The sequence below is a fragment of the Colius striatus genome, chromosome 1 (assembly GCF_028858725.1).
Source record: "Colius striatus isolate bColStr4 chromosome 1, bColStr4.1.hap1, whole genome shotgun sequence".
Classification (NCBI taxonomy): domain Eukaryota; kingdom Metazoa; phylum Chordata; class Aves; order Coliiformes; family Coliidae; genus Colius; species Colius striatus.
Window position 1 is genome coordinate 79,503,139 of NC_084759.1, and position 25,386 is coordinate 79,528,524.

The 25,386-nt window shown below is 39.2% G+C and overlaps 1 protein-coding gene across 3 annotated transcripts in view; it reads right to left on the bottom strand.

Annotated features, from left to right (window-relative positions):
* Positions 1-24,631, bottom strand: part of ADGRG2 (adhesion G protein-coupled receptor G2) — a 55,198-nt gene extending 30,567 nt beyond the window's left edge. For 2 of the 3 annotated variants that reach the window (XM_061999347.1, XM_061999338.1), the window contains exons 1-3: positions 24,462-24,631; positions 14,705-14,823; positions 8,499-9,116 (exon numbers count right to left, since the gene is read on the bottom strand). In XM_061999347.1, the coding sequence (XP_061855331.1) occupies positions 8,499-9,116; positions 14,705-14,822 (736 nt within the window). In that variant the 5' untranslated portion in view covers position 14,823; positions 24,462-24,631. The remainder of the gene's footprint in view (positions 1-8,498; positions 9,117-14,704; positions 14,824-24,461) is intronic. The other variant, XM_061999357.1, reaches the window with a different exon arrangement.
* Between the last annotated feature and the right edge of the window lie 755 nt (positions 24,632-25,386).

Genomic DNA, 25,386 nt, shown 5'->3' on the forward strand with positions numbered 1-25,386 from the left:
TTTGTTTCAGTGAAAATTATGTAGACCAAGTAACAGCTATCAAAAACCTAATAGCTGTGCTTTCACACAGCTACTTTTGAAAAGACCACCTCTGTGAACAGGCCATCAAGGCAGATGCTATGTTCTTCCTGTGGTAGAGGCAACTAGCAGCTGGCTAGAAATGTATCCTGCAGCCTATACAACCACCCAGAGCACCATCCTGAGTCTTGAAAAATGAGTGGCAACATAGTGAGACATGCAGTTAAGGTACTGTCACCTACTGCAGCACTCTGGCTGTTGAGACAAAGAGGAAGGGATATTCTCTTCAAGCCACTGAACCTAATGGGACACTCCAGGGAATCTGACCTTAAGGTCTTTTTGCACTTTTATTTGCAATGCCGTTAGTATAGGGTCATGAAATCATCACACCTAACAGCTCATTCCAAAACAAGACATTATATATTGTAGTAATACTTTTCAACATTTTCTCTAATAGTGAACATTCCAAACACCAAATAAAAAGGTAAATGACATTATTCAGTATTATTCTTTTCTTTTGCTGTATGGGAGACAGAATAGGTTCCCACAAGTACTGTTTTGTAACGAAGGAAAAGGCAGCTCTGCTAAATGAGATAAGAACCAGTTACTGTTACTATCATGCACCGTTAGAAAGAAAAGCAGCAAGTCTCTTACTGTCTTCATAGCACTTTGTACTGTTTCAATACAAACAGTGGACTAACCCAGGACTTGAGAATCTCATCTGTGTAGCCAGAGGAAACTGTTCCACAGGTATGAAACCTGTTTAGCAACTCTTGCAATCACTAGGCACCACAGCTGCAAAAAGCTTGCCTGGGACCCAGTATTTGCACTGTGACAACTTTCATTTCCTGTAATACTTTTGTTTGATGATGAGAAACAGTGTGACTTTTGCAGCTCTAGTCTGGTATGAGATTAAATCCATTAATAACAGTACTTAAGGCTACATCCACAAAGTGATGTAGCTCTAAGAGGGACGAGTGTTTGGCCCTGTCTACAGAATAGCCTTGTGCTTACAGCATTTGTTAGCAATAACAGATCTTAACGATCAACCTACTGGCTCTTTTAGGATAGGATGGTCTCCAGACATCCTGCTGAAGCTGTTCCACTGAGAGGAGTATAATTCAAAAATCAATTCAGCCAAAGGGAAAGAAAGGGAGAAGGAGACTTTGTAACACAGTGGTCAAGACGGGATGGGTAGTTTTGGTCCCTGCATCAAAAGCATTGTCACTCATAGCATACCTTTTGTTCAGTAACTTAAGACACAGGACACAGAAAAGGCCCTTAAAGCATGAACAGTGTACAGTGCTCTATCTCCAGCTGGAAGAATGAAAAATATGCTTTTCTTCTCCCTACCTATGATCAAACTTATGATCAGGGCCCTCTTTCTTAAATTTTTTTGAAAGGCAGTATCCTTTCTGGTTCACCTGTCTTCAGGCAATCGGCTCTGCCAGAAGCAGTTCAGTTTTTCCAGGGTGGAGGAGTGAGAAGCAGCTAGAACCTGGCTGCAGACAACACCATCATGCAAGAACTAAGTTACAGGCAGCTACTTCTTGCTTTCCTGTCTCAGGGAACAGTGTTGCTGCTGACTGTTTTACCTAACACTTCATGAATGCCTTTAAACTTTTGCAAAACGCATCCTTTGAGCAAGCCCAAGACAGCAACTCAAGCGCCTTCTTAGAAGGAGAACAACAGTCTGAAGTAAAGCCTCCACATGGACACCCATCCTGCCCAGGCTGTGCAGTGCAGTGGGGCAGGGGATGGTACAGTGAGAAGGGTCATGCCTGCTGTCTCTCAGGAAACAAGGTGAGAGAATGCAAGTGGCAGTTGCTTCCTAGTCAGGTATAGGCATGAAATAGGTGCTGAACACCTAAGGAGCCACAACAACCCTGGCAATCTGTAGACACACAGAATCACTGGCAGAAAGACACACACCTATGGACTGACATGTTCTGAGGCCTAGATGACAGGTTTTTTAAAACGAATGCCTAAATATTACTTAAATAAATTAAAAACCATGCCAAAAGTGAGAGCTGTTTGTATTCTCATGCAGGACTATTCCTTCAGCCTAAAGGTATCCTCAGTGGTGTCAGCTCCGACGAATAAATCAACAGCAGATTCCAAACGGAAGAATCCCAAGGGACACCTTGGTGGCCATGTAATACAGTCTCCTCCTGCCAGAGTACTTGGCTGACACCAAAGAAAGACATTAGATAATTGCAACTGCGTATTGCTGATAAGATCAGTTTTGACTGCAAATATGAACAAAAATAACAAGAAATTAACAACAATCAGATTTTCTAAATAAGATGTGATAGCCAACTTATTGCCAAAAGTTTTTTCACCAAAACTTCAACTAATTAAAACACTGGAATTTATTTGCATTAAAAATACCCATTAGAAACATTAAAGTGGAAGTTTTACTTCCAAATAGATACATAATATCACTTTCTGGGATGAAGCTGGAACACAAAAAGTTCCACTTAAATCTAAGAAAAAACTATTTTACTGTGAGGGTGATGGAGAAGTGGAACAGGCTGCCCAGAGGGGTTGTGGAGTCTCCCTCCTTGGAGGTCTTCAAGACCCGCCTGGATAAGTACCTATGTGACCTGATCTAGGTGAACCTGCTTCTGCAGGGGGGTTGGACTAGATGATCTCTAAAGGTCCCTTCCAACTCCTAACATTCTCTGATTCTGTGATTCTGTCTTAAAAAAAAAAAAAAAATAAACTATTTTACATTCCACGCTACATGTTTAAGTCTATCCAAATTCTCTTCTAAACATTCTCACAGGTAACAGACGTCAGTATGTATTGCATCAGTCACCAGTACTGTGCAGTATCTACCACCCATCTGCACTCAGTGTTACTAGATACAACACTACAAAAATGCCTGGTGTTAATACATTTCATGGGACTTGCTCATGAGCAAAACTGAGTAGCCCAAACAGCAAATGGTACTGTTCTAAAATCCACCTATTTACAGAAATAGGCACTAAAAATATGACATTCCAACCTCCAAATGAAATCCATATTTTCTATTAAAAGATTGGTTCCCTTTAACATTTGATAAACCTTTCAGCTAGATAAACATTCTGCCAAAACAAACCACCCCATCACACAAGGTATTAATAACCGTAACACATAAAAATCCTCCTCAATTATTCCACTGCAGGCATTAGCTCATTTTTACTTTCTTTTAAGTTAGATTTTGAGGTACATTGTAGAAGTCTATAGACTAAAACTAAGTGCAAGCTTAATTTTATGTTTAGGTGCCTCACATGACATCTCATGTCTGCTTTGACAGCAGTGGTACTGTGGAAGAAAGAATGAATTATCGCTGGCTACTGGACTGACACAAATGTGAGAAAACTATGAAAGTGCCTGTTCACATCTGACTCTGTCACTTTAGTCAGTTCATTTTAATAATCTTAACAGAAAATTTAGGTGCAATATTTTAACTCAGTTTTGATGTTACACAGGTTTTTAGGAAATCAGGCTATAAATACATTTTTGTTCTGTTTGTATAAAGCTGTACATCAGACATTGAGGTGAATCAAATCACCTCCTCTCTGTCATGCTGATTCTCAAAAGCTACTTTCTTTAATGTCATAGAAGAGGGAGCCAACAAGAGCAAAGAAATTTAAGGTCAATAGTGTTCTGTTAATAGGTACAAAGTAGAATGGTACATGACTCATTAAATAGGCACTCCAGAGTTAGGTATTTTTTTCCCTCGTCACATTTACTTCCTTTAAGAGCCTCTAGAGGTTTCTGTAGTATTCTGTCCTTACATCTTAGAACAAAAATGGTATTGAGACAAATGATTTATCTTTTCATTTCCAGCTTTCATGATCCATTCAGTAAATGTAACAATATGGCCCAAAGTTTGGTACCCAACAGACCGGGATGCAGACTGAATTGGCCGATGAGTAACACCTACATTTCCATCCTCTGCTACAAGAGGTAAAGCCTTGGGACTCCGCCTTCCCTTTCAAGAAAACTGATCCTGTCATCAGAAGTGCACTCAGCAAATCTTTAAAAGGTATTACATGAGCCTAAATCATATCTCCTATTGCCCACACCCACAAACCAGAACAACAGCCAAACCTGAAGATTTCCTTGAGCACATAAAGGCACAATAGCCACACACAGCACCAGCAACTTTGCATTTCTCCCATCACCATGAAACTGTTTTGTTCCCACATGCCTGGAAACCTCCTCCAGCAACATTAATAGCAGGCTCAGCAATATTGGGAGTGAAAAAGATACATGGAAAAGAGGGGCAACACCTTAAACTTGAAGGATGGAAAGGACAAGTTTAGAAAAATCTAAAATGCCACAATATAAGTACGGCATTGTATTTATGCAAGAAAGTGAAATCAAAACCAGCAGGCATTGGACTTCTACTAAAAGTTTAGGCACCGATGCCAAAAAGGAGATGACAGAGATACTATTTACAGTTATGCCATAAATCATCTATTTTGTTTAGTCACTGAAATTTGTAAAAGATATTCTATCTTCTCTGTGCTCCTTGCATAAATGCACAGTGTAACAGTTTGGATATTTATATTTGGATTAAGAAAGTCACTGTTTAATGTGTAACTGAAATGACTAATGTTTAAACACAGTATGTTTCTTCCAGTGGTCAAGTTATTATTAAAGGCAATTTGCAAATATCTCATTTACAAATGACAACTGGAGAGCCGGTGCTCAAAGGTGACTAAAATTTCTTCTCAAGCACTTTGGATTTTAAGCTCTCCTGTTTTCTTGAGGTTTTGCATTCTGTTATATCACCCTGAGATTTTTAGCATTTAGTGCTCTTTTTCTTTGATTATGCAGAGACAATAGTGATATCTGTCCCATTGTCCACATTAAAGTCTGTAGCTAAATGGAAATCATTCATCAAGGAACATGATAAATAAATTTTCTAAAGTTGGCATTTGGAACAATGAGCACATCTTTCTTCACTTACATATTTTTAAATAGCAGGAGATGATCTTTAAAGTGAGGTACATTCAATCTGTGGCCCTCTTTCTCCTTATCACAGCTGTTTTGCTACTTCTTGTTCTCAGCAAAAGGGGAATTATCAAAGGAACCTGAGGAATGTTAAGTGGAAAGTTAGTGACTCACAATGTGTGGGGCCTCCTTAGTTCTTTGGTCCTACCTGCAGTATTTACACTCACTCAGCATGCAACGACTAGATCAAGCAGAGGTGAGTCAGAAGACTGTGTGACTGGTAGAAGCAAGAGTTGTATCTTTTAACACAGATCTAGAAGTTTGCTAATTGCTAAGTTCCATTAGTCCACTCCTTATAAACTAGAAATCAGTAAGGTCTGTCCTTTCTTGCAAACTTTCAGATGCATAAGATACATTGCTGCTGTAAAAGTAATCCCATCTACTTCTCAGGAGCCATCTACTTAAAGGTGAGCATTCCTTTAGATGGTAGCCATGTGTATAAACCTTAGCAGAATCAGCACTCTGGTCCATATTAGATCTCCCATGGTTAAGAAAAAAAGTGAAACATTGTTATAAATGTAAATAATAAACCAAAAGAAAAAAAAATCTGAAGCATCAACAAAAAGAAAAGTGAGAAATGAGGTAAGGAAATGTAAGCTAATAATTTGACATTAAGTAAATCTAGATATTAATGGAGTTCATCACAGCCTAAGAGACACCAATTAGATAAATGCACAAACATTTGGAGGTATTAAGCAAAGAAGAAATCACAGAAATTATGGTAACCTCTGACTGAACATTTTACAAACTGTTTTTTTTCTGTAGGCACAAAATGCCAGCCATGTCATAAAAAAAAAATCTGAAACTTGTCCTCCGGCACAACTATAACTGTAATGAACAACTTCCTTTCCACCTTTTGTGCTTGCACAGGAGGCAGAGCCCTTCCCAAGCTTTAGCTCTTTGGCAATTATGTTTTCTGCAGATGTAAAATCAGATCTTTTGGAAGACCTACTACTCAAAGTCCTTCTGTTTTAACAAAAACAGTGAAGTCCCCAAAATCAGACAATTTTTACCAGGTGTACAGAGGAGCTTATAGAAAAAGATCAGACTCTGAAGCTACTAGCACCATCAATTAAAATTGGCTGATGCTGACTATTATATGCTCCTATTGTCAATGCTATGGTTTTGTTTAATAGTTGCACTGATATTTGCTAAAGATACACCTTTCACAGGTTGACTTGGAGCAAGAGAGCAATCAGATAAAATGCATCTGTTCCTGAAAATAGGCAAACAAATGGTTAAAAAAAATCTAGTACTTTTCTTTGAAAAGCTGATTCTTCCAAATTATCTAGAGGAGATAACTTATATTTGGCAGCAAAGATAGCCCCTGTACTGAAACAAACCTCTGTCAGCATAATTAAAGTTCAATTTGGCTAAGTAAAAGAGCTTTGGAGACCATGTATCTTACACACTCAATAGAGAGCTCTCACCCTAGGCAAAAGATTCCACAAGTCCCTAAATCACTAATTCTAAAATCATTAGTTTGGGCTGAAGTTGGGCACTGCCTAGTCAATCTGCCCTGTGATGCTTGAGGATCTTCTGTATTCAGGGAAGAAAGTGCAGGAATTGAAAATAAGAAGGTTGGCCTTTCTGTGCCTCAGTGAAAGATCATCAGATACTTCACTCCAACCAGGATTTATCCCACTATACGAACAGATCTCTCTCAGACTTTCTTTGTTTTGTCAGGTAACCAGAAGTTCCTCCTTCGAGCTCTAGGATTGTGTTGCTTCACACAGAGTCACATATGAGCAAAAGCAAGACATCCTTTCTTCAGCTCCCCTCCCAAATCCCACAACCCAACAGAGAAGATGTACTCCCAGCTACAGCATCAGGCCAGCAGAGGCATTTCATTCATTAAGACCCTGTATTAGAGACATTCTCCATGAGTCCTGCTTTGTTAGACAGATGTCTTTCTCAGAAATCTGGTCACCTTATTTTATTGTCCTTACTAAGACACTTTTAATCTACCTAGTCAGGCAGTGACTATAATATTACATAGCTAAAAGATGGTTTTAGTTTATACAAAATAGATAAATACAATTTTTAAGGACAAAGGTGATGAAGACAAGAAGAGACTGCCGTGGGATATCATTAAAATTTACAAATATCTAAATGGTGGATGTCAGGAGGTTGGGGCATCCCTTTTTTCTGTTGTATCTAGTGACAGGACAAGGGTAATAGGATGAAGCTGGAACACAAGTTCCATTTAAACATAAGGAAAAACTTCTTTCCTGTTCAGGTGAGGAAGCCCTGGCACAGGCTGCCCAGGGAGTCTGTGGAGTCTCCTTCTCTGGAGGTTTTCAAAACCCACCTGGACATAGGATCATAGAATGGTAGGGTTTGAAGGGACCCTTAGAGATCATCTAGTCCAACTCTGCTGCAGAAGCAGGTCCACCTAGATCAGGTAACATAGGAACATGTCCAGGTGGGTCTTGAAGACCTCCAAGGAAGGAGACTCCTCAACCTCCCTGGGCAGCCTGTGCCAGGGCTCCCTCACCCTCACAGTGAAATGTTCCTATGCGACCTGATCTAGATTGACCTGCTTCGGCAGGAGGGTTGGACTAGATGATCTCTAAACGTCCTTTCCAACACCTACCATTCTATGATTCTATGATTGGTGCTACAGTTTAACTGAAGGGCCTATGCTGGATAAGGCTTTTAGGAACCAATAGAGCTAGCCACCTTAAAATCTCTGAAGGTGTTAAAGGACAATACCATGTACTACAGTTGATAAACTGGATTGCACTCAAGCTTGATTCATGTTTGCTTTTTGTGTCAACAGATATGACAGCAAAAGCTAGAAGTATACTATTCCCTTGCTTTAACTCATTTTTTTCTGAAAATAAAATCTTCTGATGTTTTGGTTTAAAGCTTTTTATGGCTCTTTTTCATGGCACAAAGGAATTTTGAGAGACGTGTGAGAAAGTATTTAGACATTTTAATAAAGGAAGACATTACAGGTAGAGAAGCAGCCCCTAGTATTCTTTAGAGATATAGACCATACCAGCTAAAGATGGTGTAATGTGCCAGTGAAGCAGTGAAAAGTTGCACTTGTTGAAGTTCTGGCCCAGTGAATGTGCAGAAGGAGGGCCAACAAAGCTTTCCTCTATATTTATTTCCTGAACAGGGAGTGTGTAAATTAATCACTTTAAAATGACATTGACAGAAAGCCCTAATACTCCAAGGAGTTTTGGTTGGATGTATCCTGCTCTCATTACCATTACTTGGACAACAGACAGAACACAAAAGTGGAAGTAAGTTGAAACTCTTTAAGGGACTGCTGCTATGCTTTTTATATTTGGGTAAAAGCTGGCAAAAGCTGCAGATTCTCACAAGATCTCATTAAGCATTTAGCTAGAAATGTCCAATAGATACAGACTTTGTAAAATCTGGAAAAGAAATGTTAGATATGTTCAGATCAGCTTTTAACAGAAACGCTATTTTAAAAACAGGGGTGCAGTGGTACTTACCACATGGCAAAGAGTCATCGTCTTCTACTGTCTTATTATAGACCCAGTCCTCCTGTCTCCAGCGTATAACACCACTATCTTCACAGCCCACAGATTGCTTTATATTTGCTTTATCCCACATTCTGAACATGTACAGCTCCCCAGTCATGCCCAGGTCAGGTGATGTAGCTGTACCTGGCAGCTTTGAACAGCCAAGTAAGAACTTCCCTTTTCCAGGGAAATTAACTTTCCCAGGTAGCCTTTTGTTTAGTTTTTTTGATCCATTTATGAATACCTTCATCTCTACATTTTCACTTTTCCACTGGATACATATATGGTTCCAAGTGTTTTCTTGAAGTCTTGCTGTTGTATTTATCTGATATCCAAACAACCATATCCTCAATTTATTATGATGTCCTGTAAGTCCAAGATTGTACTTATCTGAAGAGAGATTGGTGTGAGCTGTTTCTTGATTGTAAACATAAGCTGTCCAGGGACTATTTGAGGAATATAGCTTGAGATGCACACAGACAAGGAATTCTTTCAAGGGATGCAGAGAAATTCTTGGTGACATAATCCAAGGATCTTCACATGCAGTCTTAAAGACAGCTTTATATCGTCCTAGGAAATCCTCCTGATCTAAATAAAAGAAAGGTGATTTGTAAAATTATTTTGTTTTTAAAAGGATCTTCTGTATGGATGTTATCCTTCCATATGATACTGTCCCAAGGCATTTACCTAGAATCCTGGCTGCTCATGAAAGCTTTGAAGTAAACTCATGAATAAGACAAAGAATGACCACTCAGACCTCTAAGGCAACACTCAAACGACAAGTGGGAGGCAAAACACTTATTCTGAGGACTATACAGGTATTTTGCATGTAATAGATACTGGATAAAATACAGAAACAGAGCTAGAAGTATGTACTATAGTCCTTACTGCCTTCTTATTTCCCAGCCTTCTCTTATTTCCTCCTTCTCTGAACAAGGTCATGCTTCTCTGTGCCATTTTTTTCCAACCCTGAGATTCTTAAATCCTCTGCTGCATACTGGCAGAGGAACAGCAAGAAAAGTAGAAGACAGCTATATTCTAGAAGAGAACAAGTTTAGATAACTTTTAGGAAATGTGTTTTGGAGCCACTGGTTTACTTGAATCCCATCCGGCTCCCATTTGTTACTCTCTACCAGGACATTAACTTGCAGAGATGTCAGGTCCGTCAATCTCCAGACTACTGAAGCATTGAGATGGTGGCAACCTGGAGTTCAACTGTGACAGTAGATAGAATTTTAAGAGCTTACTGGTGAAAAAGGGGTATTGGGCTCTAACAATGCTGGTAAAACTAGTAGTGCCAGGGAATGCCTCAAACACTGGAACTTGACTGTAACTGTTAAATTCTTGTAGGTGCCTCGTTTTTCTCCATTGTCCCACTACAGTAAAGTTCAGGCTTTTGTGGCTGTAGATGTAAGCTCTTTGAAGCTGACTCTTACTTTGTAGAAAAAAGCACATTCCAATTGCACAATCATTATCTTTCTTGCTTTCTTTATGGTGCACCCATAAGCAACAAAATTTATCCAAAAACTGCTACAAGACATGAAATAGAACTATAGAAAAACAAAGAGCCTGCTAGATGCTCAACCAGTGCAAGAGAACACATTACTGACACCTTTAAGGAGGTGTTTACTTATATGCTGATCTTTTAGGTATCCTCCTGAGGAGATATGCGATTAATCAGGTCAGAGGTGGATAGCACGAATGGATCAGTCAACACAGGAAAAGAAAGCTTTTCCGTCTCCCCTGTGAAAAGACAAACTTCCAGACAACTTGGATCAGGGTTTTTGTTTTGTTGTGTTTTGTTTTTTCCAAGGTAGGTTAGTCCTAGTTAGCAGTCCAGATCACAACCAGCTCTTCTGTGATCTTCTCAACCAGAGCATCAGCTTTCATCAGGCCAGTTCTGAATCAGGGCTGTGTTCAAATCTTCTGTCTCTTGACCACATGGCTCTTAAATGTCTTTTTCAATAGCAACAAATGAAAAACAGGAGGAAGTTCCTAACTTCCAAGTACAGCTTGATAGGTACAAGCTACCAGAAACAGTCTGAAACACAAAATGTATCATTCCATTTTCGTGGAAAGTCATTGACAGCTATTCTTGTTGCATACTAAAGCTTTGAGACTCTCTTGTGATGCTAATCAGCAGAAACCTGCAGGCATCTTTCACAACCTTGAATCATTCCTGAAGTTCAATATACATCATGAAAGTGCCATCCATACAAGGGTATGGACCAAAAACTGGCCGAATTAGCTGAAAATCCTGACTAGCAGATAGTGGATTCTGAAAGGCGAGGTAATACTTAGCATGGTTCTACAGCTATGGAGAAGAAAAACATACCTGACCCAACAGCAAGCAGTAGAACTACTTCCTCACTTTCCAATGCTACAGCATGAATTCACTTAGTTTGGCAATTTGTCTGAGCCTGAAAGCAAAACTTGGGATACTCAGCTAAGTTTAAAAGTTCAGCACTAGTTTAAAAAACCAGTTTTTAAAATGTAACTCAAAAGTAGGGATGAGGTGATTGAGTGGGATGGGAAAGTATCACAAAAGTAGAGATTTTTAGATACAGACTCAAACATACCTAACTTTTTTAGTAAAAGGATGACTACAACTAAAATATATCTGCTACCTTCCAGTTTGGACAGATCATCAGGAAACTCATTTTTTAAAGGAAAGAGCGAGACAGATATACAGTTATCTGCCAACACTTGTGACACAGTCTCTCCAAAGAAAAATAATCATTCAAGTCTTTCATTATTAAGTAGGAATTATGTTGAAGGTTCTGCAAGATTACACTGCATGATTATATATCCTCCAAAATTTCTGAAAGCAATCTTGAGCATACAAATACAGTAAAAGTGACCAGGTAAGGAAGTTTCATGATATAGCTTCAAAACTTAAAAGCACTCTTAACTATCCAGACTAGAAGTCCATCCGTGAACAAAACTGTTAATCAAAATTTGAGATACCCTCAGCAGACTTGATTTTGGAGGTGAACAAATTCTGAGAGAGGTTTGACTTCATGTTAAGCATTAAGTGTTTATGTGACAACTGAAAATTAATGAACAGGCTGCAAAATCCTATTACATTCTTTAGGGGAGTCGACACTACAAAGTAGTCAAGGGAGCCAAAGTGGACACAAACTTTCAGGTGAAAACAGTTTTAAGGCAGATAACCAACAGAAATATGTAAAATTAGGTTAGTCCCACTGATGATTCTCCTAGTCTGCTTCACATCATTCAAAAAGACTGCTGTTGATCAGTATGCAAGAACTGATGAATTAATTTAAACTAAGAAACAAAAGAGTATACTTAGAGATGTCTGCCCTTCTGGAAACTGGAAAGCCTGGCCCACTTTGCTCTAAACATTTCAAAAAAACTCAAAATGTACCCAAAGCAGTACCAAAGTTATGCGAACAGATACCAATACTCTTTGAATTGTTACAAGAAATGCTTGGAAAATTTTGGTTGTTCTACCTAAAGAATGCTGGAAAAGCACAAAGGAAATCATAATCATTGTCAGAAAATGCACATTACTGTTCCAAGTGGAACACATGCATTACAGAATTAAATTAGAAAGAAATTAATTATCAACATCCTTTTAAGCTAAGCCTGTTTGATATGTGGGTTGATGCAACATAAGCAGGAGATGACAGTACTTTAAAGCTTTTAGATGTTCTGTCAATCGTCACTTCTTTTCTCTAGTAATGGTACTTGTGCGCTGTTGCCCACTCTTGACCACAGAATGGAAGAGCTGGAGCTCTGACAATGGCATTCCTGGCTTACAATTAGTTCTTTTGGGTCCAGACAATGTAAATAATTTTCAGAATGTCATGAACATACCTTTATCACCACAGGACAGAAAAGGTAGCATAATAGAAAGAATGCTCAAAACATCTCCAGAGTAAGAAAATTAAGCAAAAATTATAATTTCAAGTCAAGGAAACTTCATGCAATACTAATTCTGGGCTGGCTTTTCAGTGCCATTTCCACTCAATCTCTTTCAGAAATGCAAATTGTTCCTTCTTAATCCATTTATCTCTAATAAATGCAAGAATTGAGGGTTTTACCCTCACTAAAACTAAGAGCATCCACTTAATAAGTGAGCCCTAAAAGAAACTCTTGAGCCCTAAAAGAAACTGCAATGTATGCACATCCTTCCAAACACTTGAAATAAACTTTTTGAGAATGATATAGTAATGAAAACATAAACAAAAAATGTAAATGCTCTTTTTTCAATAATTTTCAGATAGGAATAATGTATATTTACAACATCTGGCCAACCATAGAGACATATAGGAACTGTTCCTCTTAGTAAGTAAGTAACAGTGTTACTTTCCTTACATTGCTGTATCAGTATAGCTGAGCATTAATGCAGCTGAGTATTCTCTTGAATAAAAATAGTCACAAGTTTATGACTTGTGACTTATGATAATCTGGTTTTTAACTAGTAACAGCAATAGTCATTAATTTCTATTCAAGTGTTTGCCACCTGTAACACATTTGGCTTGCTACAGTACATTAAAATGACATCACCAGAATCTTGTACCCTAATATATTCCATCTAGAGCTTTTAACTATTCTTTATAAAAAGCTTAAAACTCTTAAACATTCTACAGGGAGTCACTTGATTCTCCCGAATGTTTTGGAAATCTGAAGCTAAGAACTTTTCCCTCAAAATTAATTTCACCCCTCCTTTGCATTCACAGTCGTATTTGGAAGTCTAGGGATAAACCATGCCACGTTATCCAGAGTGTCCTAGACATTGGAAACAACACAGGCCAGTTCCTCTGTCTTCATATTTCCTGGAGAACACATACTTTGGCACCTGAGACGAGGAGAGAACTGAGAAGAGATGCTGCTGACAGTGCTAACAGCCTAAAAAGCTTAAAAATAATAAAAAAAAAAAGAGTGGAACCAAAAATAAACCCTTGCATCAGTTTAGCTTTTCTTGAAGGATTACACTTGCAAGTGATATGTAGGTGAAAGACGAAATCCCTATTTGTTTGCTTCCTCAGCAGTCTAGATGCAGTCAAATTTTCCCTGGAAAATTTTTTCTGTGGCCTCCATGGATCTGCTGAGCAACCCTGTCCTTTTTACTATTCAAAGTACATGAGATTAAAACCTCACCATCTTAGCAACAGTTTTATCAATTGAATCTCAAATTCTGTATCAATAAAACCTTCATTTTATGAAAATTACTACATTTTGAGAATTAGAATCACAATAGGTAAACTTGTGAAATGTCATTGCTAATACAATGTCATTAAGCAGACATATTTACTAAGTGCATTTGAACTGTAAGAAACTGACTTTCTAGAGTAAAATAACATGCCAGAACACAGGAAGCGGTTTCTAAACCTAGTCATTAAGTATATGGCAAAAATTCTAATTTGTTAATATTCCATGTGCATTGCTAATGTAATAAATGTATTACACACTATTGATACAAGGAAGTTTTACAAATGACAAGCACTGTTACCCATATCAGTTGAGATCCAGAGTAATGACAGGCTTTATTCTGCCAGCTTACAGAATAGCCATAAATGAAGCACAAATTGCTGATTCTCACAGAAAAGAAATTACCATGTCAGCTACCTAATTTGTACAAGAAATTTCTAAATTTATTCTTCATTTACAGTTATATAAAGAGCATAGCCTGTTAAATTAAGATACATAACTTCTGTTACATATTTTGGACTTTGTTACTTTTTCACTAGCCATATTCAGATCCACAACCAAGAGCAATTCAGGAGTTGTTCCATGCTCATGCACGCCCTAAGAAGAGTGCAGCTCAATGGATTTTGCAGTATTCATGTAAGAGCAGTGTGATAGATTTAATAACACATTCTGAAAATATTAACTTTTTCAATTAAAAAAATAGAAAGTAATTTTTCTTGTTACTACGCATTGGGTTTACATTCTCTCCTCATCCATAGCCAAAAAGAAGTTACTACTTGTGATTTCTTTATAAAAACAAACACTCTAAATGTAGGATTTGTATATCTAAAGTGCTAAGCACCAACTGTTTCATTTCTTGTTAATGGCAGTTTTAGCTCCCGATTTCAAGATGGCTGAAACTTGCCTGTTCTGAATATATACAAAAGTCCTATTCATCAAGACTAATGCTATTTATTTAGAGTACCACCACTAGATAATTCAGGAAAAAGTTGTCTTACCTTTGCCTGCTGTAGCCAGGAACAAATGAAGTAAAAGAACTGCTAGAACAATCCTGAATTTCAAGAAAATGTCCTGTATTCTGCCAACACAGCAGTGCTGTTTTCCCCAGGCAACCATCCTAGAAGAATGAATAAATACATAAACTACAGTGACTAGAAAAAGTGCAGGTGTTCAGATATTATGAAAAACAACATTTCCATCCCAAGAGTGCAAATCTTCTCAACCCTGCTATACTATTGGGTATGTATCACACAAAAATGCACTATTGCCAAGTTACCAAGAAAGAAAGAACTGTTTGCTAAAAGGGAAAAAAACAAAATGAAAAAAACCCAAAAATGCACGTCAAGCTCTGATTCTCCAAAGACTCACAAATACATCAGAGTACGGCCATGAGTCCTTGCACAAATAAGGCTTTTGAAAAATAAACAACAAAAAGAATCCCCCCTCATTGCCCTGCCAAAAAAAATTCCAAAATCCCCAACCAAAAGCAGCCAGAAAGCAACCTCAGAGAGCTTATTCAAAAGCTTTGTTAATCTCAGTAACTATATAGAAAGCATCTCTTCAGTCCCCTACCCATGGATTCACAGAATCACAGAATCTTAAGGTTTGGAAAGGATCTCAAAAGATTATCTGGTCCAACTTCCCTGCCAGAACAGGACCACCTAGAGTAGGTCACACAGGAACTCGTCCAGGTAGGTTTTGAATGTCTTCAGAGAAGGAGACTCCATCTGGGCAGTGCGTTCCAGTGCTCCGTCACCCTCACAGTGAAGAAATTCTTCCCTGTATTTCTTTGGAACCTCTTATGTTCCAGCTTACACCCATTGCCCCTTGTCCTATCATTGGACATCACTGAGAAGACCATCTGACATTTTTATAGCAACACTGTAAACTCCTAAGGAAGATGCAAGAGTTTGGTTCCCAATCCTGATCTCATTCTCAGGGCAAGAAGCTACTGCAGAAAAAACCACAGAAATGCCACAAGTAACTGTGGGCTGCAAGCTCATGGAAAGAAAAAGATGCTGTTAGCTTTGACAGATTTATTTTTTTAGATTTTTTAAAGTAAGATGTAAAATATTATTTCACCATATCTATTGCACGAAAGATCACACGATACATTCTAAAACATTTGGACATTATACTCCCCTTAAACTTATGTAAGTCCTTCTTTGTATTTGAATTCCAAAGTTCTACTGTTAATAATGATCCTGAAAAGTAATGTCATTGTAAATATATAGTTGTGGACATCAGTCACTTTTTTCATTTGTTATTCACTGTGTTCATTTGTTCAAATAAACATTTTTATTGTTCATTTTAATAGAATAATACAGGATGACTCATGAAGTCCAATATGAATTTGCAAAGTTTTTGCAGTAGAGTGAAAAATTTTAACTTATAAATCAAGTAAATCTAAACAAGTTCAACAGCTACTGGGCACAACTACTGAGTCACCTAAGTGTGGGAAAGAAATCTATACTTAGACTACAGGTAAAGATATAACTGGCTGCATTTACTTTCTCACTTGCTATTCCCAAACAACAGTTAAGTCACTTTTATTTACAAAGAGCTAATTGCCTGAAGTAGAACATACTCAAATCCATTACTTTATGATCAGTGGATAAAATGGAAACTCAGAAAACAGCAAGTAAGGGCTCAGGCATAAATATGTTCCCTCTTGTTTGCTCTCCATGTGTTGCATGTTGTGTTCCACGTGTTGCAGTTCTGCATAAATACTATATTCTCTGGAAATTAAAGAAGTTACTGGAAACTATGACAGGAAGATGGTATAATGAGGAGTCTGTATTCTAATCATTGGTATTAATTAGCTGATGTCATGCTATTTTGCTAGCTTTTTGATGGAATTGTCCTTCAGGACAATGGGAGATTTACCTTCTTCCAGAGCACAGTGTTTCTGCAAGAGAAGGTACTGAAATCTAATAGGCTGGCCAAGAGAAACACTGTGACAGGAAGCCTGTGGAAGAAGTATAGGCAGAATAGAGGGATGAAGGTCAGTAAGCCAGGAGCAACTTACAAGAGCAGGCAAAGAAAACTCTTAAAACCAAGGTCTGTAAGGCTTTCACGGTGTTTGCTGTACCCAGTTTTGTACCTCGGAAAGATGATAATGTTATTTGATGTTCTTAAATCCCCTCACCTAGTGGGTGAGTCACAAATTTTAACAGTTGAAAGGACTTGGGGGTGCCCCAGGAAACAGGGTTTGTGTTACAAAACAGAACTGGCGGGCAGACGGGATAGAGTCTATGCCACTGCGACCAGTCTTAAGGTGGGCTCCACAGTGCAGCTCCACTCCAAGCACAGTGGGAGAAACTTGGACTGCTTTCCAAGTGTGCACCCACAGGTGACATACCAAGAGATATAGGCCTTACCTTAAGCCACTGCTTGCCTTGCAGGACAGCAGATATATTTTCCAATAGGCATAAAGTCAAGTGCAAAAGACAAATACAGCTATTCTGTGCCATAGTATTTTGATAAATTACCTTTTGAAAAAATGCATTCAAATTTTACAGTTGCTGTTGATTATATCCATTTACTGACAGTCTTTAAAATTTAAAAAACTATTAGTTCTTTTACGCCAAATTTGAGCCACAGTAAGTTCTCACTGCAAATGCATAAATTGTTGGTAACAGAAACTTAAGTTGGAAATCAAGACCCAAAGTAATCAATCATTTACTTCTAACCATGCTGTCTAATGCTGCACTTTAGCTAAGTCACATTTACTTCATCCATACCCTTTGGGGCTCATTCTGTCTATTTTTGTAGTTATCCCCTATTAAAATCTTGCATATTTCCCAAATTTATAGAATTTACAGCTGAGGAGGAAGGTAATAATGAATGATAGACTTCTGGATGTTTTTCTGTGACAGTCTGCCTTATTCAAATATATCCCAGGTGACAAAGGCAGAAAAGAGCAAGACAAACATACTGCCCAGGTATGAGAACTTTTTGACACCTTGAATTACTTTCAGAAATGTAAGACTGTAGACTTCTTCTCTCAGTCCCTTATAACTTCCAGACTGAAACCAAAATGTAGTAAACTTTAAATGTTATTTTTAAATTCTGGCTGAAGCAAGTTAGATGTAATAGGGAGGACGCTTATGTTGGAAAGTTTTATGTCACTGTGAATTTTGGCACATAGAGTACTCACTGACTTAACAGCAGAAGTAGCACCATTGACTTAAAAATGCTGTTCCATTGGGGTTTTTTAAATGTGTTTTTCCAGAAGACAGTAATAGGATTATTACCGTCTGATAATAGCTTGGTCTTCATTAATATTCTCCTGCATATCAAAGACTGTAAAAAAGGGCATACTGTGTTCTACACAGACACTTTAGGTAGGACACCAGCTTACTCTAAAACTGCAATGGTAACATCTGGAGCCGGTTCAAGGACATTCTAAACATGTCCTCCTGACATAAACCTTTCCTGTTTTCAAAGATATTAACTATTTTACTTCTTAATAAGTTGGCCTACAGAGAGCAACAAGCCACTTAGTTACAGACATGAGGCTTCTGTAAAACTCATAGCTCATCAGTTCAGTTCTTAACAGAAATTAACAGAAGGAAAACTCTTGGAGATATTTTGATTAGTCTTTCAACTGCTGCAGGACATTGGCATTAGAAAGATTTTATTTTTTAAAATCTTATTTTAAAAATACCAAGATGTGCAATCCAAGGTCAATCAGTTCAACTCATAGATCTCCCCTTAGATTCATGTTAAAGTGTCAGTTTAATCATTAAGGTTTGTACAAGTGGATTCCTAAGTTCAATATGCTATCGGATGGTTCTGCATTACAGACCTCAGTGCCAAAAACCACTTTTGATACTTAATTCTCTCTTACAGTAGCTTCTGTTATCAAATATGGTACAAAAATGGAACAGAGCATGATTTCAAGCAAGTTTTTGTTCCCTCTTACCCATTTTGGCAACGTTTCACATTCTCATATTCAGCAGTCACCTGGGAGATGAGCAAAAGGCCTTTTTCTAGCTCTTAAGAAAAGTTCTACACTATACAGGAAATCCTCTTCTGTGCTGTGTTTTCCCTGGAGAGGACAGTATTGTCCACACACCCTACTAAACCTTCTAGAGCAAACTAAAAAGCCCTTCAGTGGCAAACATCTGAGCAGGTTTCCACTTTAAAGAGTTTACAAAGTACGGAAGAAGCATACGAAGCAGAGATGTAATAAAGTAGCTATGTTTGTCACAAGTCTGGTTACTTCAACTACAGGCAGGCTGTTTATATTGTCATTAATAAGACTTTGGGGTATAGAGGTATGTAGGTTTTCACGGGGGAAAACAACAAAAGGTGTATTCTGCAGAGTAGAAGACTGAAAGTACAGCAAAGACTACATTTAAGTTGGCACATAGAAAGAGATTATAGGAATACCAGACATGCACCTTGAGCCATGTAAAAAGTATGAGGAAGGGTATAAAAAGATATAAACACAGAAAAGAAGATAAACACCAAGTTTTACAAAACAAGAATTTGATGCAGAGAGAAAGCAGGAAGGACAAAGACTTTTTTAAAGCTGGAATATTTGAACCAGTGAATAATGTAAGTAAGCTCTAAAGAATCAAGTGAGGGCCAGACATGCCAGAAAGAAGACTGTTCAGCTCATGCTTTCAGTTTTCCTACTTGCCAAAAATGAGACATGAAAGTTTATTTTATATTACTGTAAGAGGGAAAAGAAAAGGGAAATAGTTGTTTCTGTTCAGTTTACACTTTCTTTCCCTACTCTCCATGCCTTCTTGGCTTGAATAACAGCATTCTAAAAAAGAAACTACATTGTGGTTTCATCCATTATGGAATTCACAGATCTCTTGGATCTTGTACTTGGAGCTGTTAAAATTTCTCTGGAAGCTAAGAAGCACAAGACTTGTTGGAGATTTTTTGGTTTTGTGTTTTCCTTTTAGACAATCAGACTGTTTCAATCAACACGTCAATGACCAAAGAAATAGTGTAGCAGCCTTGAAAGATGGATGCAACAAAGCAAGCACCTTCCAGAGTCCCACTACAACTTTGATTAGGAATAGGGCACCATTACCCTGTATAGTGTAAGGAAATACAGTGACTTTGGGACCTCAGTCTTTACATGAGGTGAATATTTAGGAGTCTTCTACTAAGACATTCTAGGAAACAGGATTATTCTAGAGTAGCGTTTTGGGCCTCTTTTAGCACTGTTCTTCCTTACGGTACTACATAAGTCTACAGAGCAGGGGGGAAAGGAGATGGTACCATTGCCAAGACAAGCCCCATAATCTGTTGTTAGGACAAGATGCAAAGTTCCAACTGTAGCCCATGACTACTGCAACTGAAACAAGTTACCTGGTAGCAATCATAGAATCACAGAATCATAGAATGGTAGGGGTTGGAAGGGACCTTTAGAGATCATCTAGAATCATCATTAAGAATCCTTCTTAAATACTTCAAGATCATTACACAAGAGAGCAGACAACTACAATGCAATTTCAGAATAATTTATTTAAACCAACATCATTTGTGTGTGCATCCTCCATGAATGTATCAGCTCAGAAAATTTCCTTTGTACAATTATACTCCACATGGCTTCTTTAATCATCACCACCTCCATTAAAAAAGTGACCTGCCTTAGAATCATAAAATGAATTAGATTGAAAAGGGCCTTTAAGATGATGGAGTCCAACCATAAACCCAGCACTGCCATGTCCATCACTAAACCATGTCCCTAAGGGCCACATCTAAACATCTTTTAAATATCTCCAAAGCTAATGACTCAACCGCTTCCCTGGGCAGCCTGTTCTAATGCTTGACAACTATTTCTGTGAAGAGATTCCTCCTAATATCCAGCATTCTAACCACAATACTGACTTGCTGAAACACAGATGAAGATAAAAAAAACCCAGAAAAAAAAATTAATTCAAGTTATCTGGACTTGAATATTTGAACTATGCTACACATCAGTAATGATGGAACAAAGTCCCCAAAACTTCAAAACATCAAATGACCAGTATTATCAGAAATCTATTCATTCAGCATATGTCCATAATTAATTTGGTGCAAAGGCAACAAAGGTATTCAAAGTCTGGTTGGAAACTCAGAAATTAAACATAGAATTTGGCAACATTCACAACCAGGCATGTCCAGATATCTATTAAATCCAAGCAGAGAGCCACTGTAATTTTTTTCTGTACAGAATATAAAAGGGATTTTTAAGAGAATATTTAAGACACTAAATGCATCAGTAAAAAGATGTTGCCTTTTGTTACATGTGCACAATAACATTCCCATAATCGGCGTACTCACTTTTCTCACTTTCTTGCTAGTTCTGCCATTTCTATGTGTAACATCTTGTCAAACACGACAACTTCTGGCAAACTCACTGATAGATCTCTTAGGCCATAACTCTCCAGCAATTCCTTTAAGAAACACCTCAAATTAGAATATACACAGGGCTTAACCTGTGAGTGGTTGTTCTTTTTTAGTAACTAAGGCATCACCTGAGGTATTCATCTCATGCAAATTTCAGAAAAAAGAAACAATGTGATTAATTCTAGTAATTTCCTCTAAAATCTAGAGAGTGAAAAAGTATTTTAAGTAGATTGAGGAACTTTGTAAACTATTTCTTTTCCATACACTGTCTCATTTATAATCGACAGTCCAGTTTTCTTTTAAAGCAAACAAAAAAAAAATCATGTTACAAACTTCAGCTTTTCTCTGAGATATTATGAATGCTATATCTCAGTAGCCAGTACAAAAGGACCTAGAAAGGAAGAAAAAAAATCACTGTTTTAACAAGGCACTAGCTGAAAAGCAGCTGTTGTGCCAAACAATGATTAGGTTTCTGGGCTACAGCACTCATTGATAAAAGAAAAATAAAAAGTGATGAAGCTAGGACTTTAGCTGCCAAATATACTTCTAAAGTTCCACTACATATTACCTGCAATACAGCTAGCCTGAAGCTGATATAAGGAACACAGGTTAAGCACCTGTGGTGTACAAGATGTTCAGCACACAGTTGGAGACAAATCCATGTGACTCATGCAGGGAGGAATTTGAGATCCATTTTTGCGTCTTGATTTAATATCAACTACAAAGGATTCTTTGTCCACTCTGAACAACAATAAATTTGAAAGATCCTTTGGCACAGGAGGAATGCAAGACTCCCAAATAATTGTGTCTTATTAATTACTACGTAGTTACACAAGCCTATCTTTTCATAAAGCAAGTATAGATTCTTTCCAGATTGTAATTCCACCAGAAATTTATGACTGGAAAGAATAATACTCTCATCACCATAAGCACCTATGTAATAAACATAAACACTCTGCTCCTTTCTTGATTGCAAGCTGAGTATCACCTACTAGTGTCCTACAACAAATTAATACTAAATCCATCCATCTGAAAAAAAGTGTAAAGCTTTTAATTTAACCTAGAGACAATAAAACTACTAAATTTACCATTTATCAGAAAGCTTATATTTCAAGCCAAATAGAGTGACTTATTCATGCCAACTATTTTGTTGAAGTCAAGGAGATCAGTTGTATTAGCTACCTTGATTTTGGCCTTCAAATAACGCAATCTACTATTCCACTGAAAACAGAAAACCCCATACTCAAGTGTAGTGGTCAGTTTTAAAGCTACACTGTCTTTGCCAAGACCACTGATCATGTTGCATATTAAGAAGTAAAAATTATCCAAGTTTAACAACAGTTATTCTCTCATGAAGTCAAAAACTTCCACAACCTGCCAACTCTTTACAGTTGTTAGTGGAAGACCTGACAAAAACCATTCACAGCACGAAACCTGTATAAACCGAGCAATTAACTTGAGTGTGGGAATTTAGTCCTTTATCCCCTCCAGCTGGCTCTAATTTGAGCCAATTTCTGTTGATGTATTAGAAATAGAACTTTAACATTATATTTGGAAGGCACTGAAAAAACGTGCTGACAAACTCCATCTGATCTACAGAATTACCTTAAGATACTAAAGCAATATTAGTAAAGATACTAATAACATTAGTTCACTTACTGTCTGGCTGCCACAGCAGAAATGACATAACAGTCACTTGCAATGTAAGCAGAAAAGTTTGTGGACCCATATCTGAACAAACTTTCTTTACACGTAACTTCTTTCACGTATCCTCTTTGAAAGCGTTTCACTTTAGAGATTGTCTTTATCAATAAATTAGGTGTTCTCTCAGTGAAGACAAGTACTTGGAGACCCTCCTAAGCAAAGACAAGTTTTCTGTTCTTTAGTTTAACTCAATGAACACATTTCCAGTCACACAGCAAAGGCCGAAATCCTGCTTTTTTTCCTTTGTGCAAACAGCTACAGAATTATACTTTCCAGCTTTGAAAGGAACAGCTAAAGCCATAAGCTTAATGCCTAAGAGGAGGAATATCAACTTGTATAGCTCTCCTCCAACGATGATCTACATGTCAACCTATGCAAGCAAAACAAATAAATGTGTTTCAAGTATTATCAGCATTATCTTTCCAGCACAAGTGACAGAGCTGAAGATCCAACTACTTTGCTTTGGGACTGAATAACACTTATATCTGCAAGCCAGAGCTTGTAAACTCTGTTTTGGCTCATTTTGAAGCTCATTCTACCCCATCTTCGGCATTACTATAACTGATTTCACTTAAGTCAAAACCAGCCCGGGCTTGTACAATCACACATCTAATTCGTTGGATAGGCACGCCTCTAGAAAGTTAGTGAATTAGTTTATGAGCGTTTTTGTCAACATTTCCACCTAAATCAATGCAAGACAATCACACAGTAAAGGCAACAGAGTTTAATACTGTTATAAATACTACCCATGAATCACAAAGCCTATATATTTCCAAAGCAAAGCAAAATAAATGCCGACGGCAAATGATGTTTCCAGTACACCTAACCAGTGTAAACAGGTAAGACAAAAACCAGGCAAAAAACACTTCCAAACAATTATTGTGCGCAACAGATGACTTTGAAGACATTTTACTTAACAATACCTACGGTTACCTTGCAGGGCGTAGAGGAAACAAGCGGCAAAAACTTCTGAGCTGAATATATTCTCAGTACCCATTTCCAAAGAAAACGTGGGTGAGAGCAAAAAATAAGCCAGCCTAGACATCCAATCTCAGTGAGACGCTGCCCTAGCTCTTTATCGTAAACCACATTCAAACCCTACTGACGCATCAGTCAAAATCCTTCCCTTTTTAAGCTGATGTAAATATCAGTGCTGATTAAGCGCTTAAAATAAGGCTGGAAACCAGAAGGAAATCTTTCCACCAGCAGCACCGAGAAATGTACCTGATAAGACGAGCAGTAGTCCCCCTCAAGACGAAGTCGGAAAGGCGTCCCCCTCAGCCCTTTACCGTGGCCTCACACCTCCCACTGGCCGCGGGTCCCGACGGGTCCAGACGGCCCCCGACGGCGCGCCGCCCCGCCTCGGTCCCAGGGCACGCTTAGCGCACGCCGGCGGGATCTCCTCTCACACCCCCCCCCCCCCTCCGACCTGTGCTTCTCTCGACCAGGAGATACCCTCAAGTGCCACTCAAGCGGAGTGACCCGTGAGGGGGACGTGACTAAACGGGAGCCGCGAGGCTTGGCAGCGGACCCCGAGCTGCCCTCCTCCGCCCGCCAGCAGCAGCCTCACACGGAGCTTCCCGCTGGACTTTTCTGACCTCGGCCCGGTCGACCCTCCGGGGAAGGTGAGCGGGAAAGCCCCTCCCCACAGAACCACGCACCTCTGCCGCCCAGCCCCGGGGAGTCGCTCACCTCAGCCCGGCAGCGCAGGGAGACTCCCGCCTTCGCAGCCCGCCGCCTTGCCGGTCTCTCCTCGCCCTCGGGAGCCCGCCGCCTCCGGCCGCCTCTGCTCCGGCGAACCGAGCAGCCCGTCACCTGGCCCCGGGGGACCGCCCGTCCCGTCCCGTCCCGTCCCGTCCCGCGCCTTCGGCCCTGCGCCGCCGCCCCACCGCCCTCCCCGCTCGGCGCTGACCGCAGGAGAGGCGGTGGCTGTCCCCTGCAGTTGGGGCAGCCGCTGGACACGGCTGGGGGGCGGAGGCAGGCGAGGGAGGTGCTGCGGAAAGGCGAGAGGGAGCCCGGCGCGGCTGCGGCGGCCGGCGGGGCCTCTTGGGAGCGGCCCCCGCGCCCCATCGGCAAGGCGGGCCCGGCGGCGCTGCGGGGCGCCTCCCCGCTCGGCGGCCCCGCGGGTGCGGGCGGCTTCCCGGGCCGCGCGGGCCCGGCGGGGCAGCTCCTGGGGCGGGCGGCTGGCCGCGGGCAAGTCGGAGGCAGCGAACAGTACCGCCTCGGTTGAGAAGAAACGGGGGGACACTTTTTAGCTGGATACAACAAACTCGGGGGGAGGGGGGAGGCAGGAATTCCCACTAATAAAACTCTCCTAAATTCCATGGTGGAATTGGTTAAATTCCATGGTTCAAGGTTAAAACGTCCCTTTTCTTTTCTTTTTTTTTTTTTAATTATACAGCTTACTTCACCCTTAAAACATGCTTAATTACTTTCAACCCTAATGTAGTTTTTCAGCATTAGTAGCCTACTTTCCATCTCCTTTGAGATTCATACCGTCAATCATTTCAGATTATGGATGCTGTGATTTAGCCATCAGGACAGCAGTCCTCTTCTTAATTGTTTGGGATGAACCATATTCTGGAAATGTGGCATTTTCAAATACTTTTTTTTCATT